Here is a 15,564-nt window from a genome sequence, read left to right on the forward strand (position 1 = left end):
GATTTCCTCTCCTGAGATTCTTGTGGTGTTCCTTCCTTGCTTGATTGTTTGCTTTTATCAGTTGATTTCAGTATACTACAGTTTTTTCTCTCTAGATATTACAAAATTATTTTTTTCCTACAAATCCACTAGTTTTCTATTACATTTCCCCCTTTAACTTGTAAATTCATACTTATACACTACAAAAATGCTCAATTATTAATTTTTTAAATTATTGTATCAAAACCAGTGTGTTAAGGTTTTATTTCAGCTTTATGAGCTGACATTCCCACTAGTAATCTGCATATGTCTCTTCACTGGGTGTACAGCCCTTCTGTGCTCTTACCTTTATCCATGTTATATTGCTAATGACACAAACAGCAGTCCCCTGTTATATTTGCCCTTTGCCCGCTTGTTTCTGTATCTTGATATCTCTGAACCAGATATTAAAATTCCTTAAGTCACATGATTTTTTCAATTTTACCCTGTTTTTCTATTTCTCCTCCTCCCAAAATCTTAAGTTGGCCTCAGCCAAGGACTTCTCCAAGAATAAAGTTTCTTTAATGTTTAGCCACAGTTTTTTAAAGAATGTAAGAAAGCCTTCATCATACATGAAAAATTGAATTGGGTTAGTGTAAAGTGATATTTGCAAAGATATTATATGTATTAGGGGCATCTTAGTCAAAAACACCTTCATACTTTCCTCATTTGATTACCAAATGCACGCCTTTTCCCTTTTTCCTCACTAAGAGAACCCAGCTTTTGCTCAGGCTCCTCCTAGTGGCCATTTCCTTAAGAGGAGGCTGGAGATGAATCTTGATTAGTTAAGCTAAACAAGGAGATCTCATTTCTCTTAACAAATGTAAGGTTTAGACATGGATATGAGGTGTAATTCTGGCCAATTAGATAATTAGATGTAAGGGTAAGGCTTTGGGAATTTTTTTTTTCACTAAAAATAAAGATATTCCCTTTTGTTATCTCTGGACATTGTCACCTACAGAGAATGATGATGGGAGAATCACTGACCATTGAGGACCGTAGCAAAAAGATGAACGACAGTCTCCTGAATCACTGTGTCACACCTTGTCCTACGAAACCAAACTTTCAATACCTCCTCCCTATTTTGCATTCTCAATTGATGATTTTGTTCCTATTTCATCAGAAAACAGACACAATCAGAAGAGAACCTCAACAAACTCCCATCCCCATACTTATCAAGCTGTCTGTATCGTACTGTGCCTTTCCTCCTGCTTCTATGGATGAAGTTTGCATTTCTAAAGGCCAATCCTATTTTTTTTTTTTAATTTTATTTTGTCGATATACATTGTAGCTGATTAATGCTCCCCATCACCAAAACCTCCCTCCCTTCTCCCTCCCCCCCTCCCCCCCAACAATGTCCTTTCTGTTTGTTTGTTGTATCAACTTCAAATAATTGTGGTTGTTATATCTTCTTCCCCCCCGCCCCCGGTTTGTGTGTGTGTGTGTGTATGTGTGTGTGTGAATTTATATATTAATTTTTAGCTCCCTCCAATAAGTGAGAACATGTGGTATTTCTCTTTCTGTGCCTGACTTGTTTCACTTAATATAATTCTCTCAAGGTCCATCCATGTTGTTGCAAATGGCAGTATTTCATTCGTTTTTATAGCTGAGTAGTATTCCATTGTGTAGATGTACCACATTTTCCGTATCCACTCATCTGATGATGGGCATTTGGGCTGGTTCCAACTCTTGGCTATTGTAAAGAGTGCTGCGATGAACATTGGGGAACAGGTATACCTTCGACTTGATGATTTCCATTCCTCTGGGTATATTCCCAACAGTGGGATGGCTGGGTCGTATGGTAGATCTATTTGCAATTGTTTAAGGAACCTCCATACCATTTTCCATAGAGGCTGCACCATTTTGCAGTCCCACCAACAATGTATGAGAGTTCCTTTTTCTCCGCAGCCTCACCAGCATTTATCGTTCATAGTCTTTTGGATTTTAGCCATCCTAACTTGTGTTAGATGGTATCTCAATGTGGTTTTGATTTGCATTTCCCGGATGCTGAGTGATGTTGAGCATTTTTTCATATGTCTGTTGGCCATTTGTATATCTTCCTTAGAGAAATGCCTACTTAGCTCTTTTGCCCATTTTTTAATTGGGTTGCTTGTTTTCTTCTTGTAAAGTTGTTTGAGTTCCTTATATATTCTGGATATTAATCCTTTGTCAGATGTATATTTTGCAAATATTTTCTCCCACTCTGTTGGTTGTCTTTTAACTCTTTTAATTGTTTCTTTTGCTGTGCAGAAGCTTTTTAGTTTGATATAATCCCATTTGTTTATTTTTCCTTTGGTTGCCCGTGCTTTTGGGGTCGTATTCATGAAGTCTGTGCCCAGTCCTATTTCCTGAAGTGTTTCCCCTATGTTTTCTTTAAGAAGTTTTATTGTCTCAGGGTGTATATTTAAATCCTTAATCCATTTTGAGTTGATTTTAGTATACGGTGAGAGGTATGGATCTAGTTTCATTCTCCTGCATATTGATATCCAGTTATCCCAGCACCACTTGCTGAAGAGGCAATCCCTTCCCCAGTGAATAGGCTTGGTGCCTTTGTCAAAGATCAGATGGCAGTAAGTGTGTGGGTTGATTTCTGGATTCTCTATTCTATTCCATTGGTCAGTGTGTCTGTTTTTATGCCAGTACCACACTGTTTTGGTTATTATAGCTTTGTAGTATAGCTTAAAGTCAGGTAGTGTTATGCCTCCAGCTTTATTTTTTTTGCTCAGCATTGCTTTGGCTATTCGTGGTCTTTTATTGTTCCATATAAATGTCTGAATAGTTTTTTCCATTTCTGAGAAAAATGTCTTTGGAATTTTGATGGGGATTGCATTGAATTTGTATATCACTTTGGGTAGTATGGACATTTTCACTATGTTGATTCTTCCAATCCAAGAGCATGGAATATCTTTCCATCTTCTTGTATCCTCTCTAATTTCTCTCAGCAGTGGTTTGTAGTTCTCATTATAGAGATTTTTCACCTCCTTGGTTAACTCAATTCCTAAGTATTTTATTTTTTTGGTGGCTATTGTAAATGGGCAGGATTTCTTGATTTCTCGTTCTGCATGTTCACTATTGGAGAAAAGAAATGCTACTGATTTTTGTGTGTTGATTTTGTATCCTGCTACTGTGCTGAAATCGTTTATCAATTCCAACAGTTTTTTTGTAGAGGTTTTAGGCTGTTCGATATATAGGATCATGTCATCTGCAAACAGGGACAGTTTGACTTCCTCTTTTCCAATCTGGATGCCCTTTATTTCCTTCTCTTCTCTGATTGCTCTGGCTAGTACTTCCAACACTATGTTGAATAGGAGTGGTGAGAGTGGGCATCCTTGTCTAGTGCCTGTTCTTAAAGGAAAAGCTTTCAGCTTTTCCCCATTCAGGATGATATTGGCAGTGGGTTTGTCATAAATGGCTTTAATTATGTTGAGATACTTTCCCTCTATACCTAACTTATAGAGGGTCTTTGTCATGAATGAGTGCTGAACTTTATCAAATGCTTTTTCAGCATCTATAGAGATGATCATATGGTCCTTGTGTTTGAGTTTATTAATATGGTGTATCACATTTATTGATTTGCGTATGTTGAACCAACCTTGCATCCCTGGGATGAATCCCACTTGATCGTGATGAATAATTTTTCGTATGTGTTGCTGTATTCTGTTTGCTAGTATTTTAGTGAGGATTTTTGCATCTATATTCATCAAGGATATCGGCCTGTAGTTTTCTTTTTTGGTTATATCTTTACCTGGTTTTGGTATCAGGATGATGTTTGCTTCATAGAATGAGTTTGGGAGATTTGCGTCCGTTTCAATCTTTTGGAATAGTTTGTAAAGAATTGGTGTCAATTCCTCTTTGAATGTTTGGTAAAATTCTGCTGTGAATCCATCTGGTCCTGGGCTTTTCTTTGTTGGGAGCCTTCTGATAACAGCTTCAATCTCCTTTATTGTTATTGGTCTGTTCAAATTTTCTACGTCTTCACGGTTCAGTTTTGGGAGCTTGTGTGTGTCCAGAAATTTATCCATTTCCTCCAGATTTTCAAATTTGTTGGCGTATAGTTGTTTATAGTAGTCTCGAATGATTCCTTGTATTTCAGATGAATCAGTTGTAATATCGCCTTTTTCATTTCTAATTTTTGTTATTTGAGTCTTCTCTCTTCTTTTTTTTTGTTAGCCAGGCTAATGGTTTGTCAATTTTATTTATCTTTTCAAAAAACCAACTTTTAGGCCAATCCTATTTAAGGCTAGATTGCATCCTCTTTTTACCTGCTCAAAAATAGCAATTTCTTCACTTTGTCTGCAGCATCAGCAACTTTTCCCTCTTTATTTACTCCTTCTCATGAGAAAAAAAAAAAAAATGCAGAGATAAATTTTAAAAACAAGAAAAAAATTCTATAAAAAGAAAACACTTTTCCATTAGTCTCTCTTGTGAGCCAGGTTTCCTCTATCTTGTTGTTCTGCTGCTTTCTGTAGTGCAGGTCTGCTGACAGTAAATTCTCTGTTTCTGTTTATCTGAGAAAGTTTTTAATTTCTCCCTCATTTATTTCTTTCAGCACTTTAAAGATGTCACTCCATTGTCTTCAAGCTTAAAAGGAATCTGTTCTAAATTCTTTCCTTTATACCACTTGTTCTTTTTTCTCTGGTTGCCTCCAAGATTTTCTGTCTTTTGTTTTAAGCAGATTGAATAGGATATACCTAGGCATGTGTGTGGGTTTTGTTTGTTCTGCTTTGTTTGATATCTAGCCTGCTTAATGCCCTCTAAGTTTCTTAAATCTGTGGTTTGGTATTATTAATTTTGGAAAAATGTCTCAGCCATTATTTAAAAATATTTTTCTGCTCTGTTCTCTCTTTCTTATGCTTCTGGGATTCCAAGTCTGATTCTGAGACTGCTTAATATTGTCTCACAGTTCTTGGTTATTTCGTTCTTTTTCTACCCTTTTCTCTTTGTGTTTTGGTTTGGGTGATATCTGTTAACCTATCTTCAAGTTCACTGTTTCTTTGTTTAGATATGTGTGAGTCTTCTGATGAGTCTATTATAGGCATTCATCCCTTTTACTGTGTCTGTTGTTCTTTTGTTTGTTTTGTTTTAGCATTTCCATATGCTTCTTTCTTATTATTTCTTTCTTTTTCTTTTTTGTAGCTGGCCATTATGGGGATCCAAACCCTTGCGCTTGGTGTTACAAGGCTGCACTCTAACCAACTGAGCTAACTGGCTGGCTTCTTTCTTATTAGCTCTATCACTTTGATAAAATTGCCCATCTAATCTTGTAATGTTTTCTATCTTTTGCACTAGAAACTTTAACAATTACTTATAGCTATTTAAATTCCTCATCTGAGAATTCCAACATCTATACCATATCTGAGTCTGATTCTGTTTGTTATTTTGCCCCTTGGCAGTGATATATATATATATATATTTTTTTTTTTTTTTGGTACGCTTCATAATTTTTTTTGAAAGCCAAACATCTTGTGCAGACAGTGGAGGCTGAGATAAATAGTATTTACACTTGGAAATGAGAATGCCTTCTTCTGCTAAATCTTTGGCAGGGGGCAGAGTAGTGGAGTCAGTCATTCGGGAGTTGATCTGGGTCTGGGATTTATTATTGCTATGATTTCCTCATGGCACCATAAACTTCAAATTTCTCTAACATTACCTTGTGTTTAGGTTGGGGCTGTTTTGCTGCAGAGTATTTTTCAATGTCTGCCCAGTTCTTAGCTTTAGGTTCTCCATTGTACTAGGCCTCAAAGAGAGTGTCTCTCCATGTTCCTGCCCATCTTCCAGAAGTTGGAAGTCAACTGTTGTTACTTGTTACTTGATGCTTGTTAGCATCAAGTTCCTGGATTTTGGCAGTGGAAGTATTACAGTAATTTTGCTCCTCCCCCAGCTATAACTCTGGGTCCAGCATGTGTTCCTTCCCTCCCCTGGGAATAAACACGTTTTTTTTCTGTCCTCTTCCCCAAGATGTAATTGATTTTCACCAGTAGCAAAGGGCAATACTGTAGCCCTTTCATCAGCAGTTTAAGGAGAATCCTATATATTTTGTCAGAATCCATTCCATTGAATAAAAGTTACACCTAAAAATCTCTTTGAATTAACCTCTTCTCTATCTAAGGCTTATGGTGAGTGATCTTTTAGAAATACTTCTTAGAGGGATATTGTTTGATTGAGAGGATTTACAAAGCAACGCCCAACATTTTTAGAGGGTGTTTTAATGGAGGCACTACCTTTGATCTTTCTGAGGTCTTAATGAAGGATTTAATAGGCATATCCTTAGATTCATCCGTAGATTGTATATTTCTCATACTGCCTTGGATCTGATCTTTGCTCAGAAGCCATGTCTTAATTTTTGCATTGTTTGCCATCTGGAAAGGCTTGGAATTTTCAAAACTAGCAAGTCCTGGCTCATCTTTATTTTACAGTTCTTCATTTAGCCTGTCCTTCTCCTTTTACATTTTAATGGAAGTGAAAGAAGAAACCAAGCAGCACTTTCAACATTCTCTCTGGAAATTCTCTTAGCTAAATCACCTGTTCATTAGGTATATTCTCTGCTTTTCACGTTAGTACAGGTGACAGTGCTGTTAAAAAATTTGCTGCTACAAAATAAGGATTTCCCTTTCTTCTGTTTCTGGTAAGATTTTCCTCTTTCCATTAATTCCCCACCCACAGCATCCTCAAAGTCTTCTACAATCGTTTGTGCAAGTCTTGTCAAGATTTTATCAACACTGTCTCCTACAGGTCTTTGCAGCTTCCCCCCACTCCCACATTTTAGGTATTTGTTATGACAATACCCCACTTTCAGTTACCACAATCTGCACTGGTTATCTATTGATACATAATAAACTACTCTAAAACTCAGTGGTTTAAAACAACAAATATTCATCAGCTCACCATTTCTATGGGTCAGTAATTTTGGAGCAGCTTAGTTGGGTGGTTCTGGCTCAGGGTCATTTATAGAGTTGCAATCAGGATGTTGGCAGGAACTAAAGTCATCTGAAGGCTTGACAGAAGCCGTAGGATTTGCTTCCAAGATAGATCACTCACATGGCTGTTGGAAGGAGAGCTTCTCCACAGGCAACTTGAGTGTCTTCACAATAAAGCAGTTCAATTCCTCCAGAGTGAGTGACCTGAGAGAGAGAAAAAAGGTATAGTATCGTTTATGTCCTAGTCACTGTTTGTCACTTTTGCAGTGTTCTATTTATTAGAAGAGTCACTAAACCCAGCCTGACACTCAAGAGGAAGGAAATTAGGCTCCATCTTTGGAGGGAGGAAGTGTGGATAAACCTGTGGACATTTTTTAAAACTATCATAGGAGGCGTAGGCGAGAAAATCCCTCAGGTCAGGCCTGAAACAATAGGGAGGCTCTCAGGACTCTCAGCAAAACTTTTTAGTGAGAACCCTGGGATGTCTGTGGAGAAGAGCCTGGGAGTGGGTGCAAATTCCCCTCATATGTATAACTCCAGCATTCTCTATATTCTCTAGATAGCTCACGTTACTGATAGTAATTTTTTAAAATTTTTAGTTGATTTTTTTTTTTAACCAGTAACTAGGGGTGTCTGTCTTAGCTAAGCAACTGCTCATATCCTGTCTGTTCAGAGGCTTCCAGTTCACTGCTCTGCAACCTCAGCTCTCTGCTGGGTTCGAGTGAAGTTTTGATTTTGCAGATTACTCAGTACTTTTTCTTATTGTTGTAAGGGTGGGAGTACAGCTTTTCTCAAATATCTGTATTATAAGCAGAAACTGGAAGCATAAAATTCTTTGAGACCTTTATGGACTGACATACTCGAAGTGTTTCAGTCTATTGCAGTTATTCTTACTGAAGCTCAAATTTGACATAGTGGAAGCCCTCTTGAAGTTGGCTCCTGAATTCTTTTAACACATCCTCACTAGTATTTGATAGTTTCTTTTTCTTTCTTTTCTTTTTTTTTTCTTTGTATTATCAAATGTTGCAAAATATTCCAGTACCAACTTGTACTTTTTCTGCCCTAGAGTTGGAATCAGCCATTTCTCTAAGTTTCCTTGTTTATGTGAGTGGGAAATGGTATTTAGAAACCAACATCTAAGCACTAGGAATGCTCCGTTGCTACAGTGTTTAGTGAGCAAAGCTAAGTATTGAATACTTTTTAAAAGATAAAATAGATCATGAATTCATATTGAACGTTAACTTCAAAATCAGGTCTAAAGGGTTTTTACTTAACTTCATCTACCCTATGTCTGTTTATCCATTCTACCATGCCAAACTTCTCATTTTCAATGACAACAGCATAATTATTCATTTGCTACCTAGATCTTTTCCTTCAGGAACAAGGTACCTGCCTGATGAAAATGTTGTCTGCTGATGGCCCACAGCTACCTTCCCAGGAGAAATTCACATCCAAAGACTGGGTTACATGCAGTATAAAGGTGTGTTTCCCTAGCCTCAATTTGGAAGATTTCTAAAAGGCCATTAGTTTAAGAGCTCCCAGTGGTATTGACCAAGGCTTCTCTTGTAAACTGCCTGAGAGTTTAACTTCCACCTCTGCCCAGTCATGCTTCCTTCAGTCCTGTCTAGTTATTTTTTTCCTGAAAACACTCCCTAACAAATGATCAGTGTAAAGCTACACGACTGCCAGTTGTTGAGTAAGGCAAATCATAACTAAAGCCAAAATGTTTCATTATTTTAGTTATACTGTTTCTATTTGTATTGTCAGGGCTAGGGCTCAGACCCCTCAAACCCACTGTAGAGACTGGGTCCCCAGACCCCTTACGTGCCAGGCTGTGTCCTCAGACCCCTCACAGGCAGGTCCATGCTAGGTAATTGGGAAAGATCGCAGGAGCCATTGACAGATGACATGAGCTCAGTCCTCAGCTTCCTCAGCAGCGGCAGCAGCAGCTTACAGCAGATCCAGCAGCAGCAGCAGCGGTGGTGGTGGCCTCCCCTTGGACCGCCCCCTCTTGGGGGCATCCCAGGGGTGGGGGACCCTGTGGATCAGAGCCATTTGTCCTTTACACTTAAGTCCAATAACCCAGGACACCTGGGCACACATGTGCAATTACATTAGACAATAACCGTGGAACACCTGGGTGCACGTGCATATTTACATCAAGTGCTAGGCAAGATTCTGAACATCCAAGGGGCCCTGACCATTTTCCTGTATTTTCCCAACAATCGGCATGCAAATCCCACAGCATAGTCTGAGTCTATTTGTCAGAGAATCCAACCTGTGACAGCTTTATTCTCACAATACACAGGCAGTCTTTCAATAATACTATGAACACTATCAACATAATTACTGAAAACCATTTTAAATAATATGCCTATGCTATTTTTACTTTATTTTGTGCAATTCTTTTTGTCCTTAGGTTATATCACATTAGAGAAATACTGTCTAATTACTATTTTAAAGGCACTTGAAATTGTCCTTCTCTGTATGGTTACGCCACTAACTCAATATGCAGAGAAGTTCAGTTGTTTCATTTTGCTTTTGGCTTTAAGAGATTTTGTTTTAAAGTTTGAACTTATTGTTTAATTATTTACATGATTTCTAAGTCATGTATAGAAAATGATGTATATTTTGATATGTCTAACTTCTACCTCTAATTTTTCCACCGTCTCCCATGTGAAAACACTTTTTAAAATTTCTGGGTTATTTTTAAATTAAGCAAATGCTCTGTGTGTGTGTGTGTATTATACCCTCTCTGCTTTCATAGATGAATGGTAGCATAATGTACACATTTTTTTCTTAAAAGTATATCTTGAAAATCATTCCACTAAAGTATATAGAGGTATTCCTCATTCTTTTTTTTTTTATAGCTGCATATTACTCCATTGTTTGGATGTTATATAGTTTATTCAACCAGTATCCTATTGCTGGACATTTAGCTTGTTTTTAGTCTTTTGCTCTTACAATGAATGTTATACTGACTAGCCTTGTGTACAGATTATTAGAATAAAAATTGCTGAGTCAAAGGGCAAAAGCACAGAAATTTTTCCAGAATTGAAATGGGATTATATCGGTTTAAATTCCCAGGAGTGATGTATGAGCATCCCTGTTTCCCCAGCCATGCCAAGATTATGATGTCTATCTAAAAGTTAAAATGTAAGAAAAAAAAGTAATGTACTTCAGTGTGAATTTACATTTTTCCTTTGTGAGGGAGATTGATATCTTTTCATATGTTTAAGGGTCACCTGCATGATTGAACATGGCTCAGCATTCTATGCTCCTTTGTTCGCCAGCAAGTTGGAAAGGCAAGAGGAGATGAAGAGCTGGCAAATTCTAAGAACATGACACACACACTTATATACCTCATTTACGTTCACTTTCTGTTAGTTACAAGGGAAACTAGGAAATGAAATTTCCAATTTGGATAACCATGAGTCCCATTAAAACTTGGAATGGGGGTGAGTGTTCTATTATCAAGAGTAATAAAGGCTGAGGAGATATTGGGGACAGTTAGCAGTTTCTGTCCCATCATCTTGTTTTAAGAAAATCACATTAGCACAGCTCTACCTGATTTTGTTCACACTTCTTCTCTGTCTTCATTTCCTACTATTCCCCCTCTCATAGGCCTTCTGTTTCTCCAGAAACTAAGCATCCTCTCCTGTGGGTCTGCTTGCTCTTGCCTCTGCCTGGAGCATTCTTCCCGCCATCATGGCCTTCCTAGAACACTGGTGCTAATGAACATCTTCCCCACACCCAAACCTTTACTCTCCTTTGCTTTTCTTCTTAGAACTTATCATCATCTGACATAATAAACATACTATATCTTTGCTTGTTTAGTTTCTCATGTTTCCCCCTCCCCAACTAATAATAAATCCTTTATAATGTTTGCAATGTGCCAGGCACTGGCCTAAGGGTTTGTGCTTTCTATAGATTTAAACTGAATTACTTCTCACAACTCTATGACGTGGTATGTCATCTACAACTGCCATACTATTGCTGCATAACACACCTTACACAACTAGGCAGCTTAAAACCATGATGATTTATTCTTGTTCGTGCATCCTATGGGCTGACTGAGGGTAGGTTGACCAGGACTAGGCTTAGCTGGGCTTGCCTCTGAGCTACAGGTTGAGTCCAGCTTGGTTCTTTGCACGAGCAAGCTAGCTGGGGCTGGTCTTCTCATGACAGTGGTGGATGCAAGTGGGCAAGTGTCATTATGCAAGGACATTTCAAGCCTCTGTTTTGTGTTATGTCTGCTAATTTCCCATTGACCAAAGCAAGTCACATGGCCAAGCAAAACTACAATGGAAAGGAAAAATATACTCTTCCATGAACATGAGGAGGAGGTAATATTTGTTGAAAAATCATCTACCATTTTCTTTTCTTTTCTTTTTTTTTGTCTTTTTCGTCACAGGTACTCAGCCAGTGAGTGCACCGGCCATTCCTATATAGGATCCGAACCCGCGGCGGGAGCGCCCCTGCGCTCCCAGCCCCGCACTCTCCCGAGTGCGCCACGGGCTCGGCCCTATCATTTTATTTTCTATATTTCAGTTGAAGAAACTGAGGCACCTAGAAGGTAAGTAGCTTGTCAAGGTCACATGACTGGTACCTGATAGAAGTGGAATGCAAATCCAGTTGGTATAGCCCCAGTGTAACCAGTATAAGTCTAGATTATACTATTGCCAACAATATGAGGGTGGAAACTTAGTCTGCTTTGTTTTCCATTGCATTCTTAGTAACTAGAACAGTGCTTGGCACTTAGTAGGTGCTTAATAAAGCAAATAAATGAACTCAGCACAGTACACAGCACATGGTTGGTACTTGATAAATGTTAGATATTATTATTGAGAAAAATTATTCAAAACTTGGGAGTAAGGTAATAGAAAGACAGCATGTCCTTTCAATGTCATACTGGAATGTTGTTTAACTGGCCCACCAAAGGATTTTTAATTATCAAGGGAAGTGTACCTTTTTTGGACTCATTATTTACTATTGATTAAAGACCCAAACTCTGTGAAGTTATATTTTTATAGATTTTTGTTAATTACAGATATAAATTATTTCTGAAAAATGATTATTCTGAAAAACAAAACAAAAAACCCCAAAATTATACTACCCTGTAGACATTAATGAATATTTTATTTATCTAACTTAGTAATCCTATTCCCACAATGTTTCACTAATACCTATAAATCTGTCTCTTATTCTCCTTGGAACCAACTTCACTATTTTGTTAGTTTCCTCATTAATAAGTTGAATAAATCTTTGACATATCTTAATTTTATATTTTGAGTTACATATTTAACTTTTTGAAAATTGTTCTTTAACTTTAGCACTATTACTTAAAATTTTTCTTGCTGAAGTTGAAAGTAGTTATTCACTTCCAATCTAACCCAACTATTATTTGCAGAATTCGTGTTTCTCTGGGGTAGGGGTATACACAGCTGGAATACAGGTGTGAAAGGAGAGACTTAAGAACTCACTGTTAGGCTTCCATACTAGCAACTGGGGGCCCTGGATGTTATCATGGGCCCTATAAAGCAGCCTTGACAGCCTTGAAGTCATTATAAAGGCTTTCCAAGAGCTTATGTTAATTCAAGATTCTGATCATGTAACTAGAAAAGCTTATAGTTATCAGAGACAAAATCCTGAAAAGAAAAATTGTTGAAGGCCTGAATCTTACTGTAAACATCCATTTGTCAGCAGGTGTTATATGGATTTTTTTTATTGAGACATAATTGATTATACATTTTGTAGGGTACAGAGTTGACTATCAGAATTAGTGTACAATATGTGATGATCAAATCAGGATAGTTGGCATATTGGTTATTACAAAACATACTCCTTCTTTGTGTTCATTAACCGATGTCTCCCTAACCCCCCTCTCTGTGTCCCCCCTCTAATAATGACTATTCTGTTCTCTCCTTCTGAAAGTCCAAGGTATTATTGTTTGCTGTTTTAATATGGATTATTGAGGGCAACACTTCTTCAGTAGCTCCCATGGGAGAGGTGGGGGATGAAGTCTTTATTTTGACATGTACAATTATCAAAGGGGAACAACTCAAAAAAGTTCAGTTCCAGACACTCCTCCCTCTAAATTGTGGCTACTTCAGTAGTCGGAATTTCCTTAATAGTCTCAACAAATGCCACATTAGTAGACCAACTGAAATCCTATTTCGCTATCATGAAGTATCTGTTTCTATTCTAAAACGTTTCCCTTGACCTTTTGCTTTTGGTTGAGTGACAATTCCAAATTTTCAGAACACTGGAGTTTACAAAGAGCACTATGCATTCTCTTATTTGGCGTGTTAACATTCTAGTAAGTGTCAGGTTGAGGATGGGAATCGGGACTTTGAATACCTAGCTAGATCTTGGATGTCCACAACTAGGAAAGTTGAATTGCAGGGTTTGCTCTTTTCTGGTGATATTTGGACAACCTTGGACAAGGTAAATAAAAGCCCTCAGCTTCCACCACCTCCTTGTTAACTTTCCCATTTTGTGACAGTCCATTTCCCGTAAAATAAAGACTAAAGCAGAGGGCTGTCCAGGATGAACTAATCATGGTAAAGGATTTAGCATGGAGCTCGGCACAAAACAGCACTGCTTAATCCAGAGCAGTTAACCAATACTGGGCTGTCGTTCTCCCGCGCTGGGGACCCCACGAAGATGACCCTAGGTCAAGGAGCAGGAGGCCAGTGGAGTGAGCCCGCTGAGTGGCTCAGACTGGCCCAGGGCGCGCTTCTGCCCAGCCAGGTTCAAGACCGACTCCGCTCCGCTCGGCCGCCGCCTTGGACCCTGCTGGGCGGCGCCACTGGGGCTCACTCCGCCCCCAGCCGGCCGGGGCGGGGACGCTGTCCCCCGGGAAACGGGACGCGCTACTTGTCCCGGGCCATCGCCTCGGTCCACCGGGCTCGCACTGCGCGCAGTCCCGCGGTCGCCAAGTCGCCATAGGTGGGGGACAAGGGTCAGCGCTCGCAGCGATCGCGGAGGTCGGGCGCCCCCGGGCTGCGCTGAGGACGTGCGTCCTCGCCCCCTCGGGGCTGCGCAGAAGCGCGCGAGGAGCCGGCCGGCCCTGCGTCCCCTCGACTTTCCGCATGGCAGCCCCGGCCCTTCGCCTAACCCCGGGGGCCAGCCTGGAGGCGGCGGGCGCGATGGAGCTGGAGGAGGAGGAGGACCAGGAGGAGGCGGCGGCCAGAAGAGCGCGGACTTTCGCCCGAGACGCGCGGGTGCGCTTCCTCGGCGGCCGCCTGGGGCAGATGCTGGGGCTCCCGGAGGAGAGATGGAGCCAGCATTTGGAGAGCGAGGACAACCGGCGGGTCCTGGGGGAGTTTCTGGAGAGCACCAGCCCCACCTGCCTGGTCTTCAGCGTCGCCGCGGCGGGGCGGCTCGCGGCCTCGCGGGAGGTAAGAGTAAGGGGCGACGGGCGAGGGGACCTGCCTCGCCGCCAGCCCAGCAACGCGGGTGCCCAGGCGGGTGCCCAGGCGCAGGAAGGCCGGGCGCTCCTGCCTGAGCCCGCGGGGCGCTCCCGGGGGTGCTTTAAGTACTTGGCTTCAAGTGCCTACGCTAAAGGCCGCGCACCCGCTCTGCAGTTAAGCGGCTGCAGGTTAGTTTTCTAGGTCAGCCTTTTCCATCTGACCGAGAGTCCCCAGCTGAGCCTGTCTGACCTGCGACACGCAGCAACAGCAGCGCTCTCGTCAGCGCTGCGCGTTAGGTGGGTTTTCTGTGCCAACTAACTCCCGTCTCGGTCGCTCTTGGGTCCCTCTGGAGTCATAACCTTAAAAAAGTGATGCTTGACAGAGCTCATGTAACTTGTCACGTATCCAGTCCGTCTGTCAACCCCACTTCATCAGAGGGAAAATACTGAGTTCTTGAAAGAGAGTGCCCAGGGAGCCTGCGCACACAGGGTGTTACCACCACTTAGGGGGAGCAGTTCTTTCCTTTCTGCCTCTCTTATGTTTTCTTCCTTTATTTTCCTTTTTGAATTTAGATTCCTTGTCCACTACAAGTACAAATATTTGTATTTAACGTTTTTCAAGTGTGAAGAGTTTGGAGCAAGATTTAACAAATCTTTAGGTACTGCAATGCCTCTGTTTAATGTTTTAAAGTGATATTATCATCACTAGATGTGGTCTTAGTAATATTTGGGAAATAGGACCGCAGAGAAGACAGAATAACAGGAAGCTTCCCTTAGGGTATTGTGAGTTTCGAAATTTTTTGTTGGGGTACTCTAATTGTAACTTATTTTTTAAAAAATTTGCCAGTACACAAGGCAATAGAACACTAGAACGTGTATTATATCAGTCAAATATCATTATAATATCTAAAAGAATGACTCCATCGTTGTGGAAATTTTAAAATATCTTGGTTAAACACTTCTTTGCTTTGAAGATAGAGATACAAATTAACTTCTGTGCCTTGTCTTTATCTGTTTGACTTATTACCAAAAGAGAAAAATGTTTTAAAGAATAACCTTTTAAGATGGAAAGATTCTACATGTTCCTCATTTTTAGTTATGATATTTTATGGTATATAATGATCTGGTGCAATTGACATGCCTTTAAAGGTGATATTTCCACACCAGTAATACTGTGAAATTATAATAGAACAAAGAAAACTGCATACACTTTGC

The 15,564-nt window shown here is 40.0% G+C and overlaps 1 protein-coding gene across 1 annotated transcript in view; it reads left to right on the forward strand.

Annotated features, from left to right (window-relative positions):
* Positions 1-14,029: 14,029 nt before the first annotated feature.
* The window catches only part of DNAH11 (dynein axonemal heavy chain 11), a 315,191-nt gene continuing 313,656 nt past the window's right edge, over positions 14,030-15,564 (forward strand). The window contains exon 1 of the mRNA XM_063101058.1: positions 14,030-14,338. Within this exon, the coding sequence (XP_062957128.1) occupies positions 14,030-14,338 (309 nt within the window). The remainder of the gene's footprint in view (positions 14,339-15,564) is intronic.

This window comes from Cynocephalus volans, chromosome 6 (genome assembly GCF_027409185.1).
Source record: "Cynocephalus volans isolate mCynVol1 chromosome 6, mCynVol1.pri, whole genome shotgun sequence".
Lineage (NCBI taxonomy): Eukaryota > Metazoa > Chordata > Mammalia > Dermoptera > Cynocephalidae > Cynocephalus > Cynocephalus volans.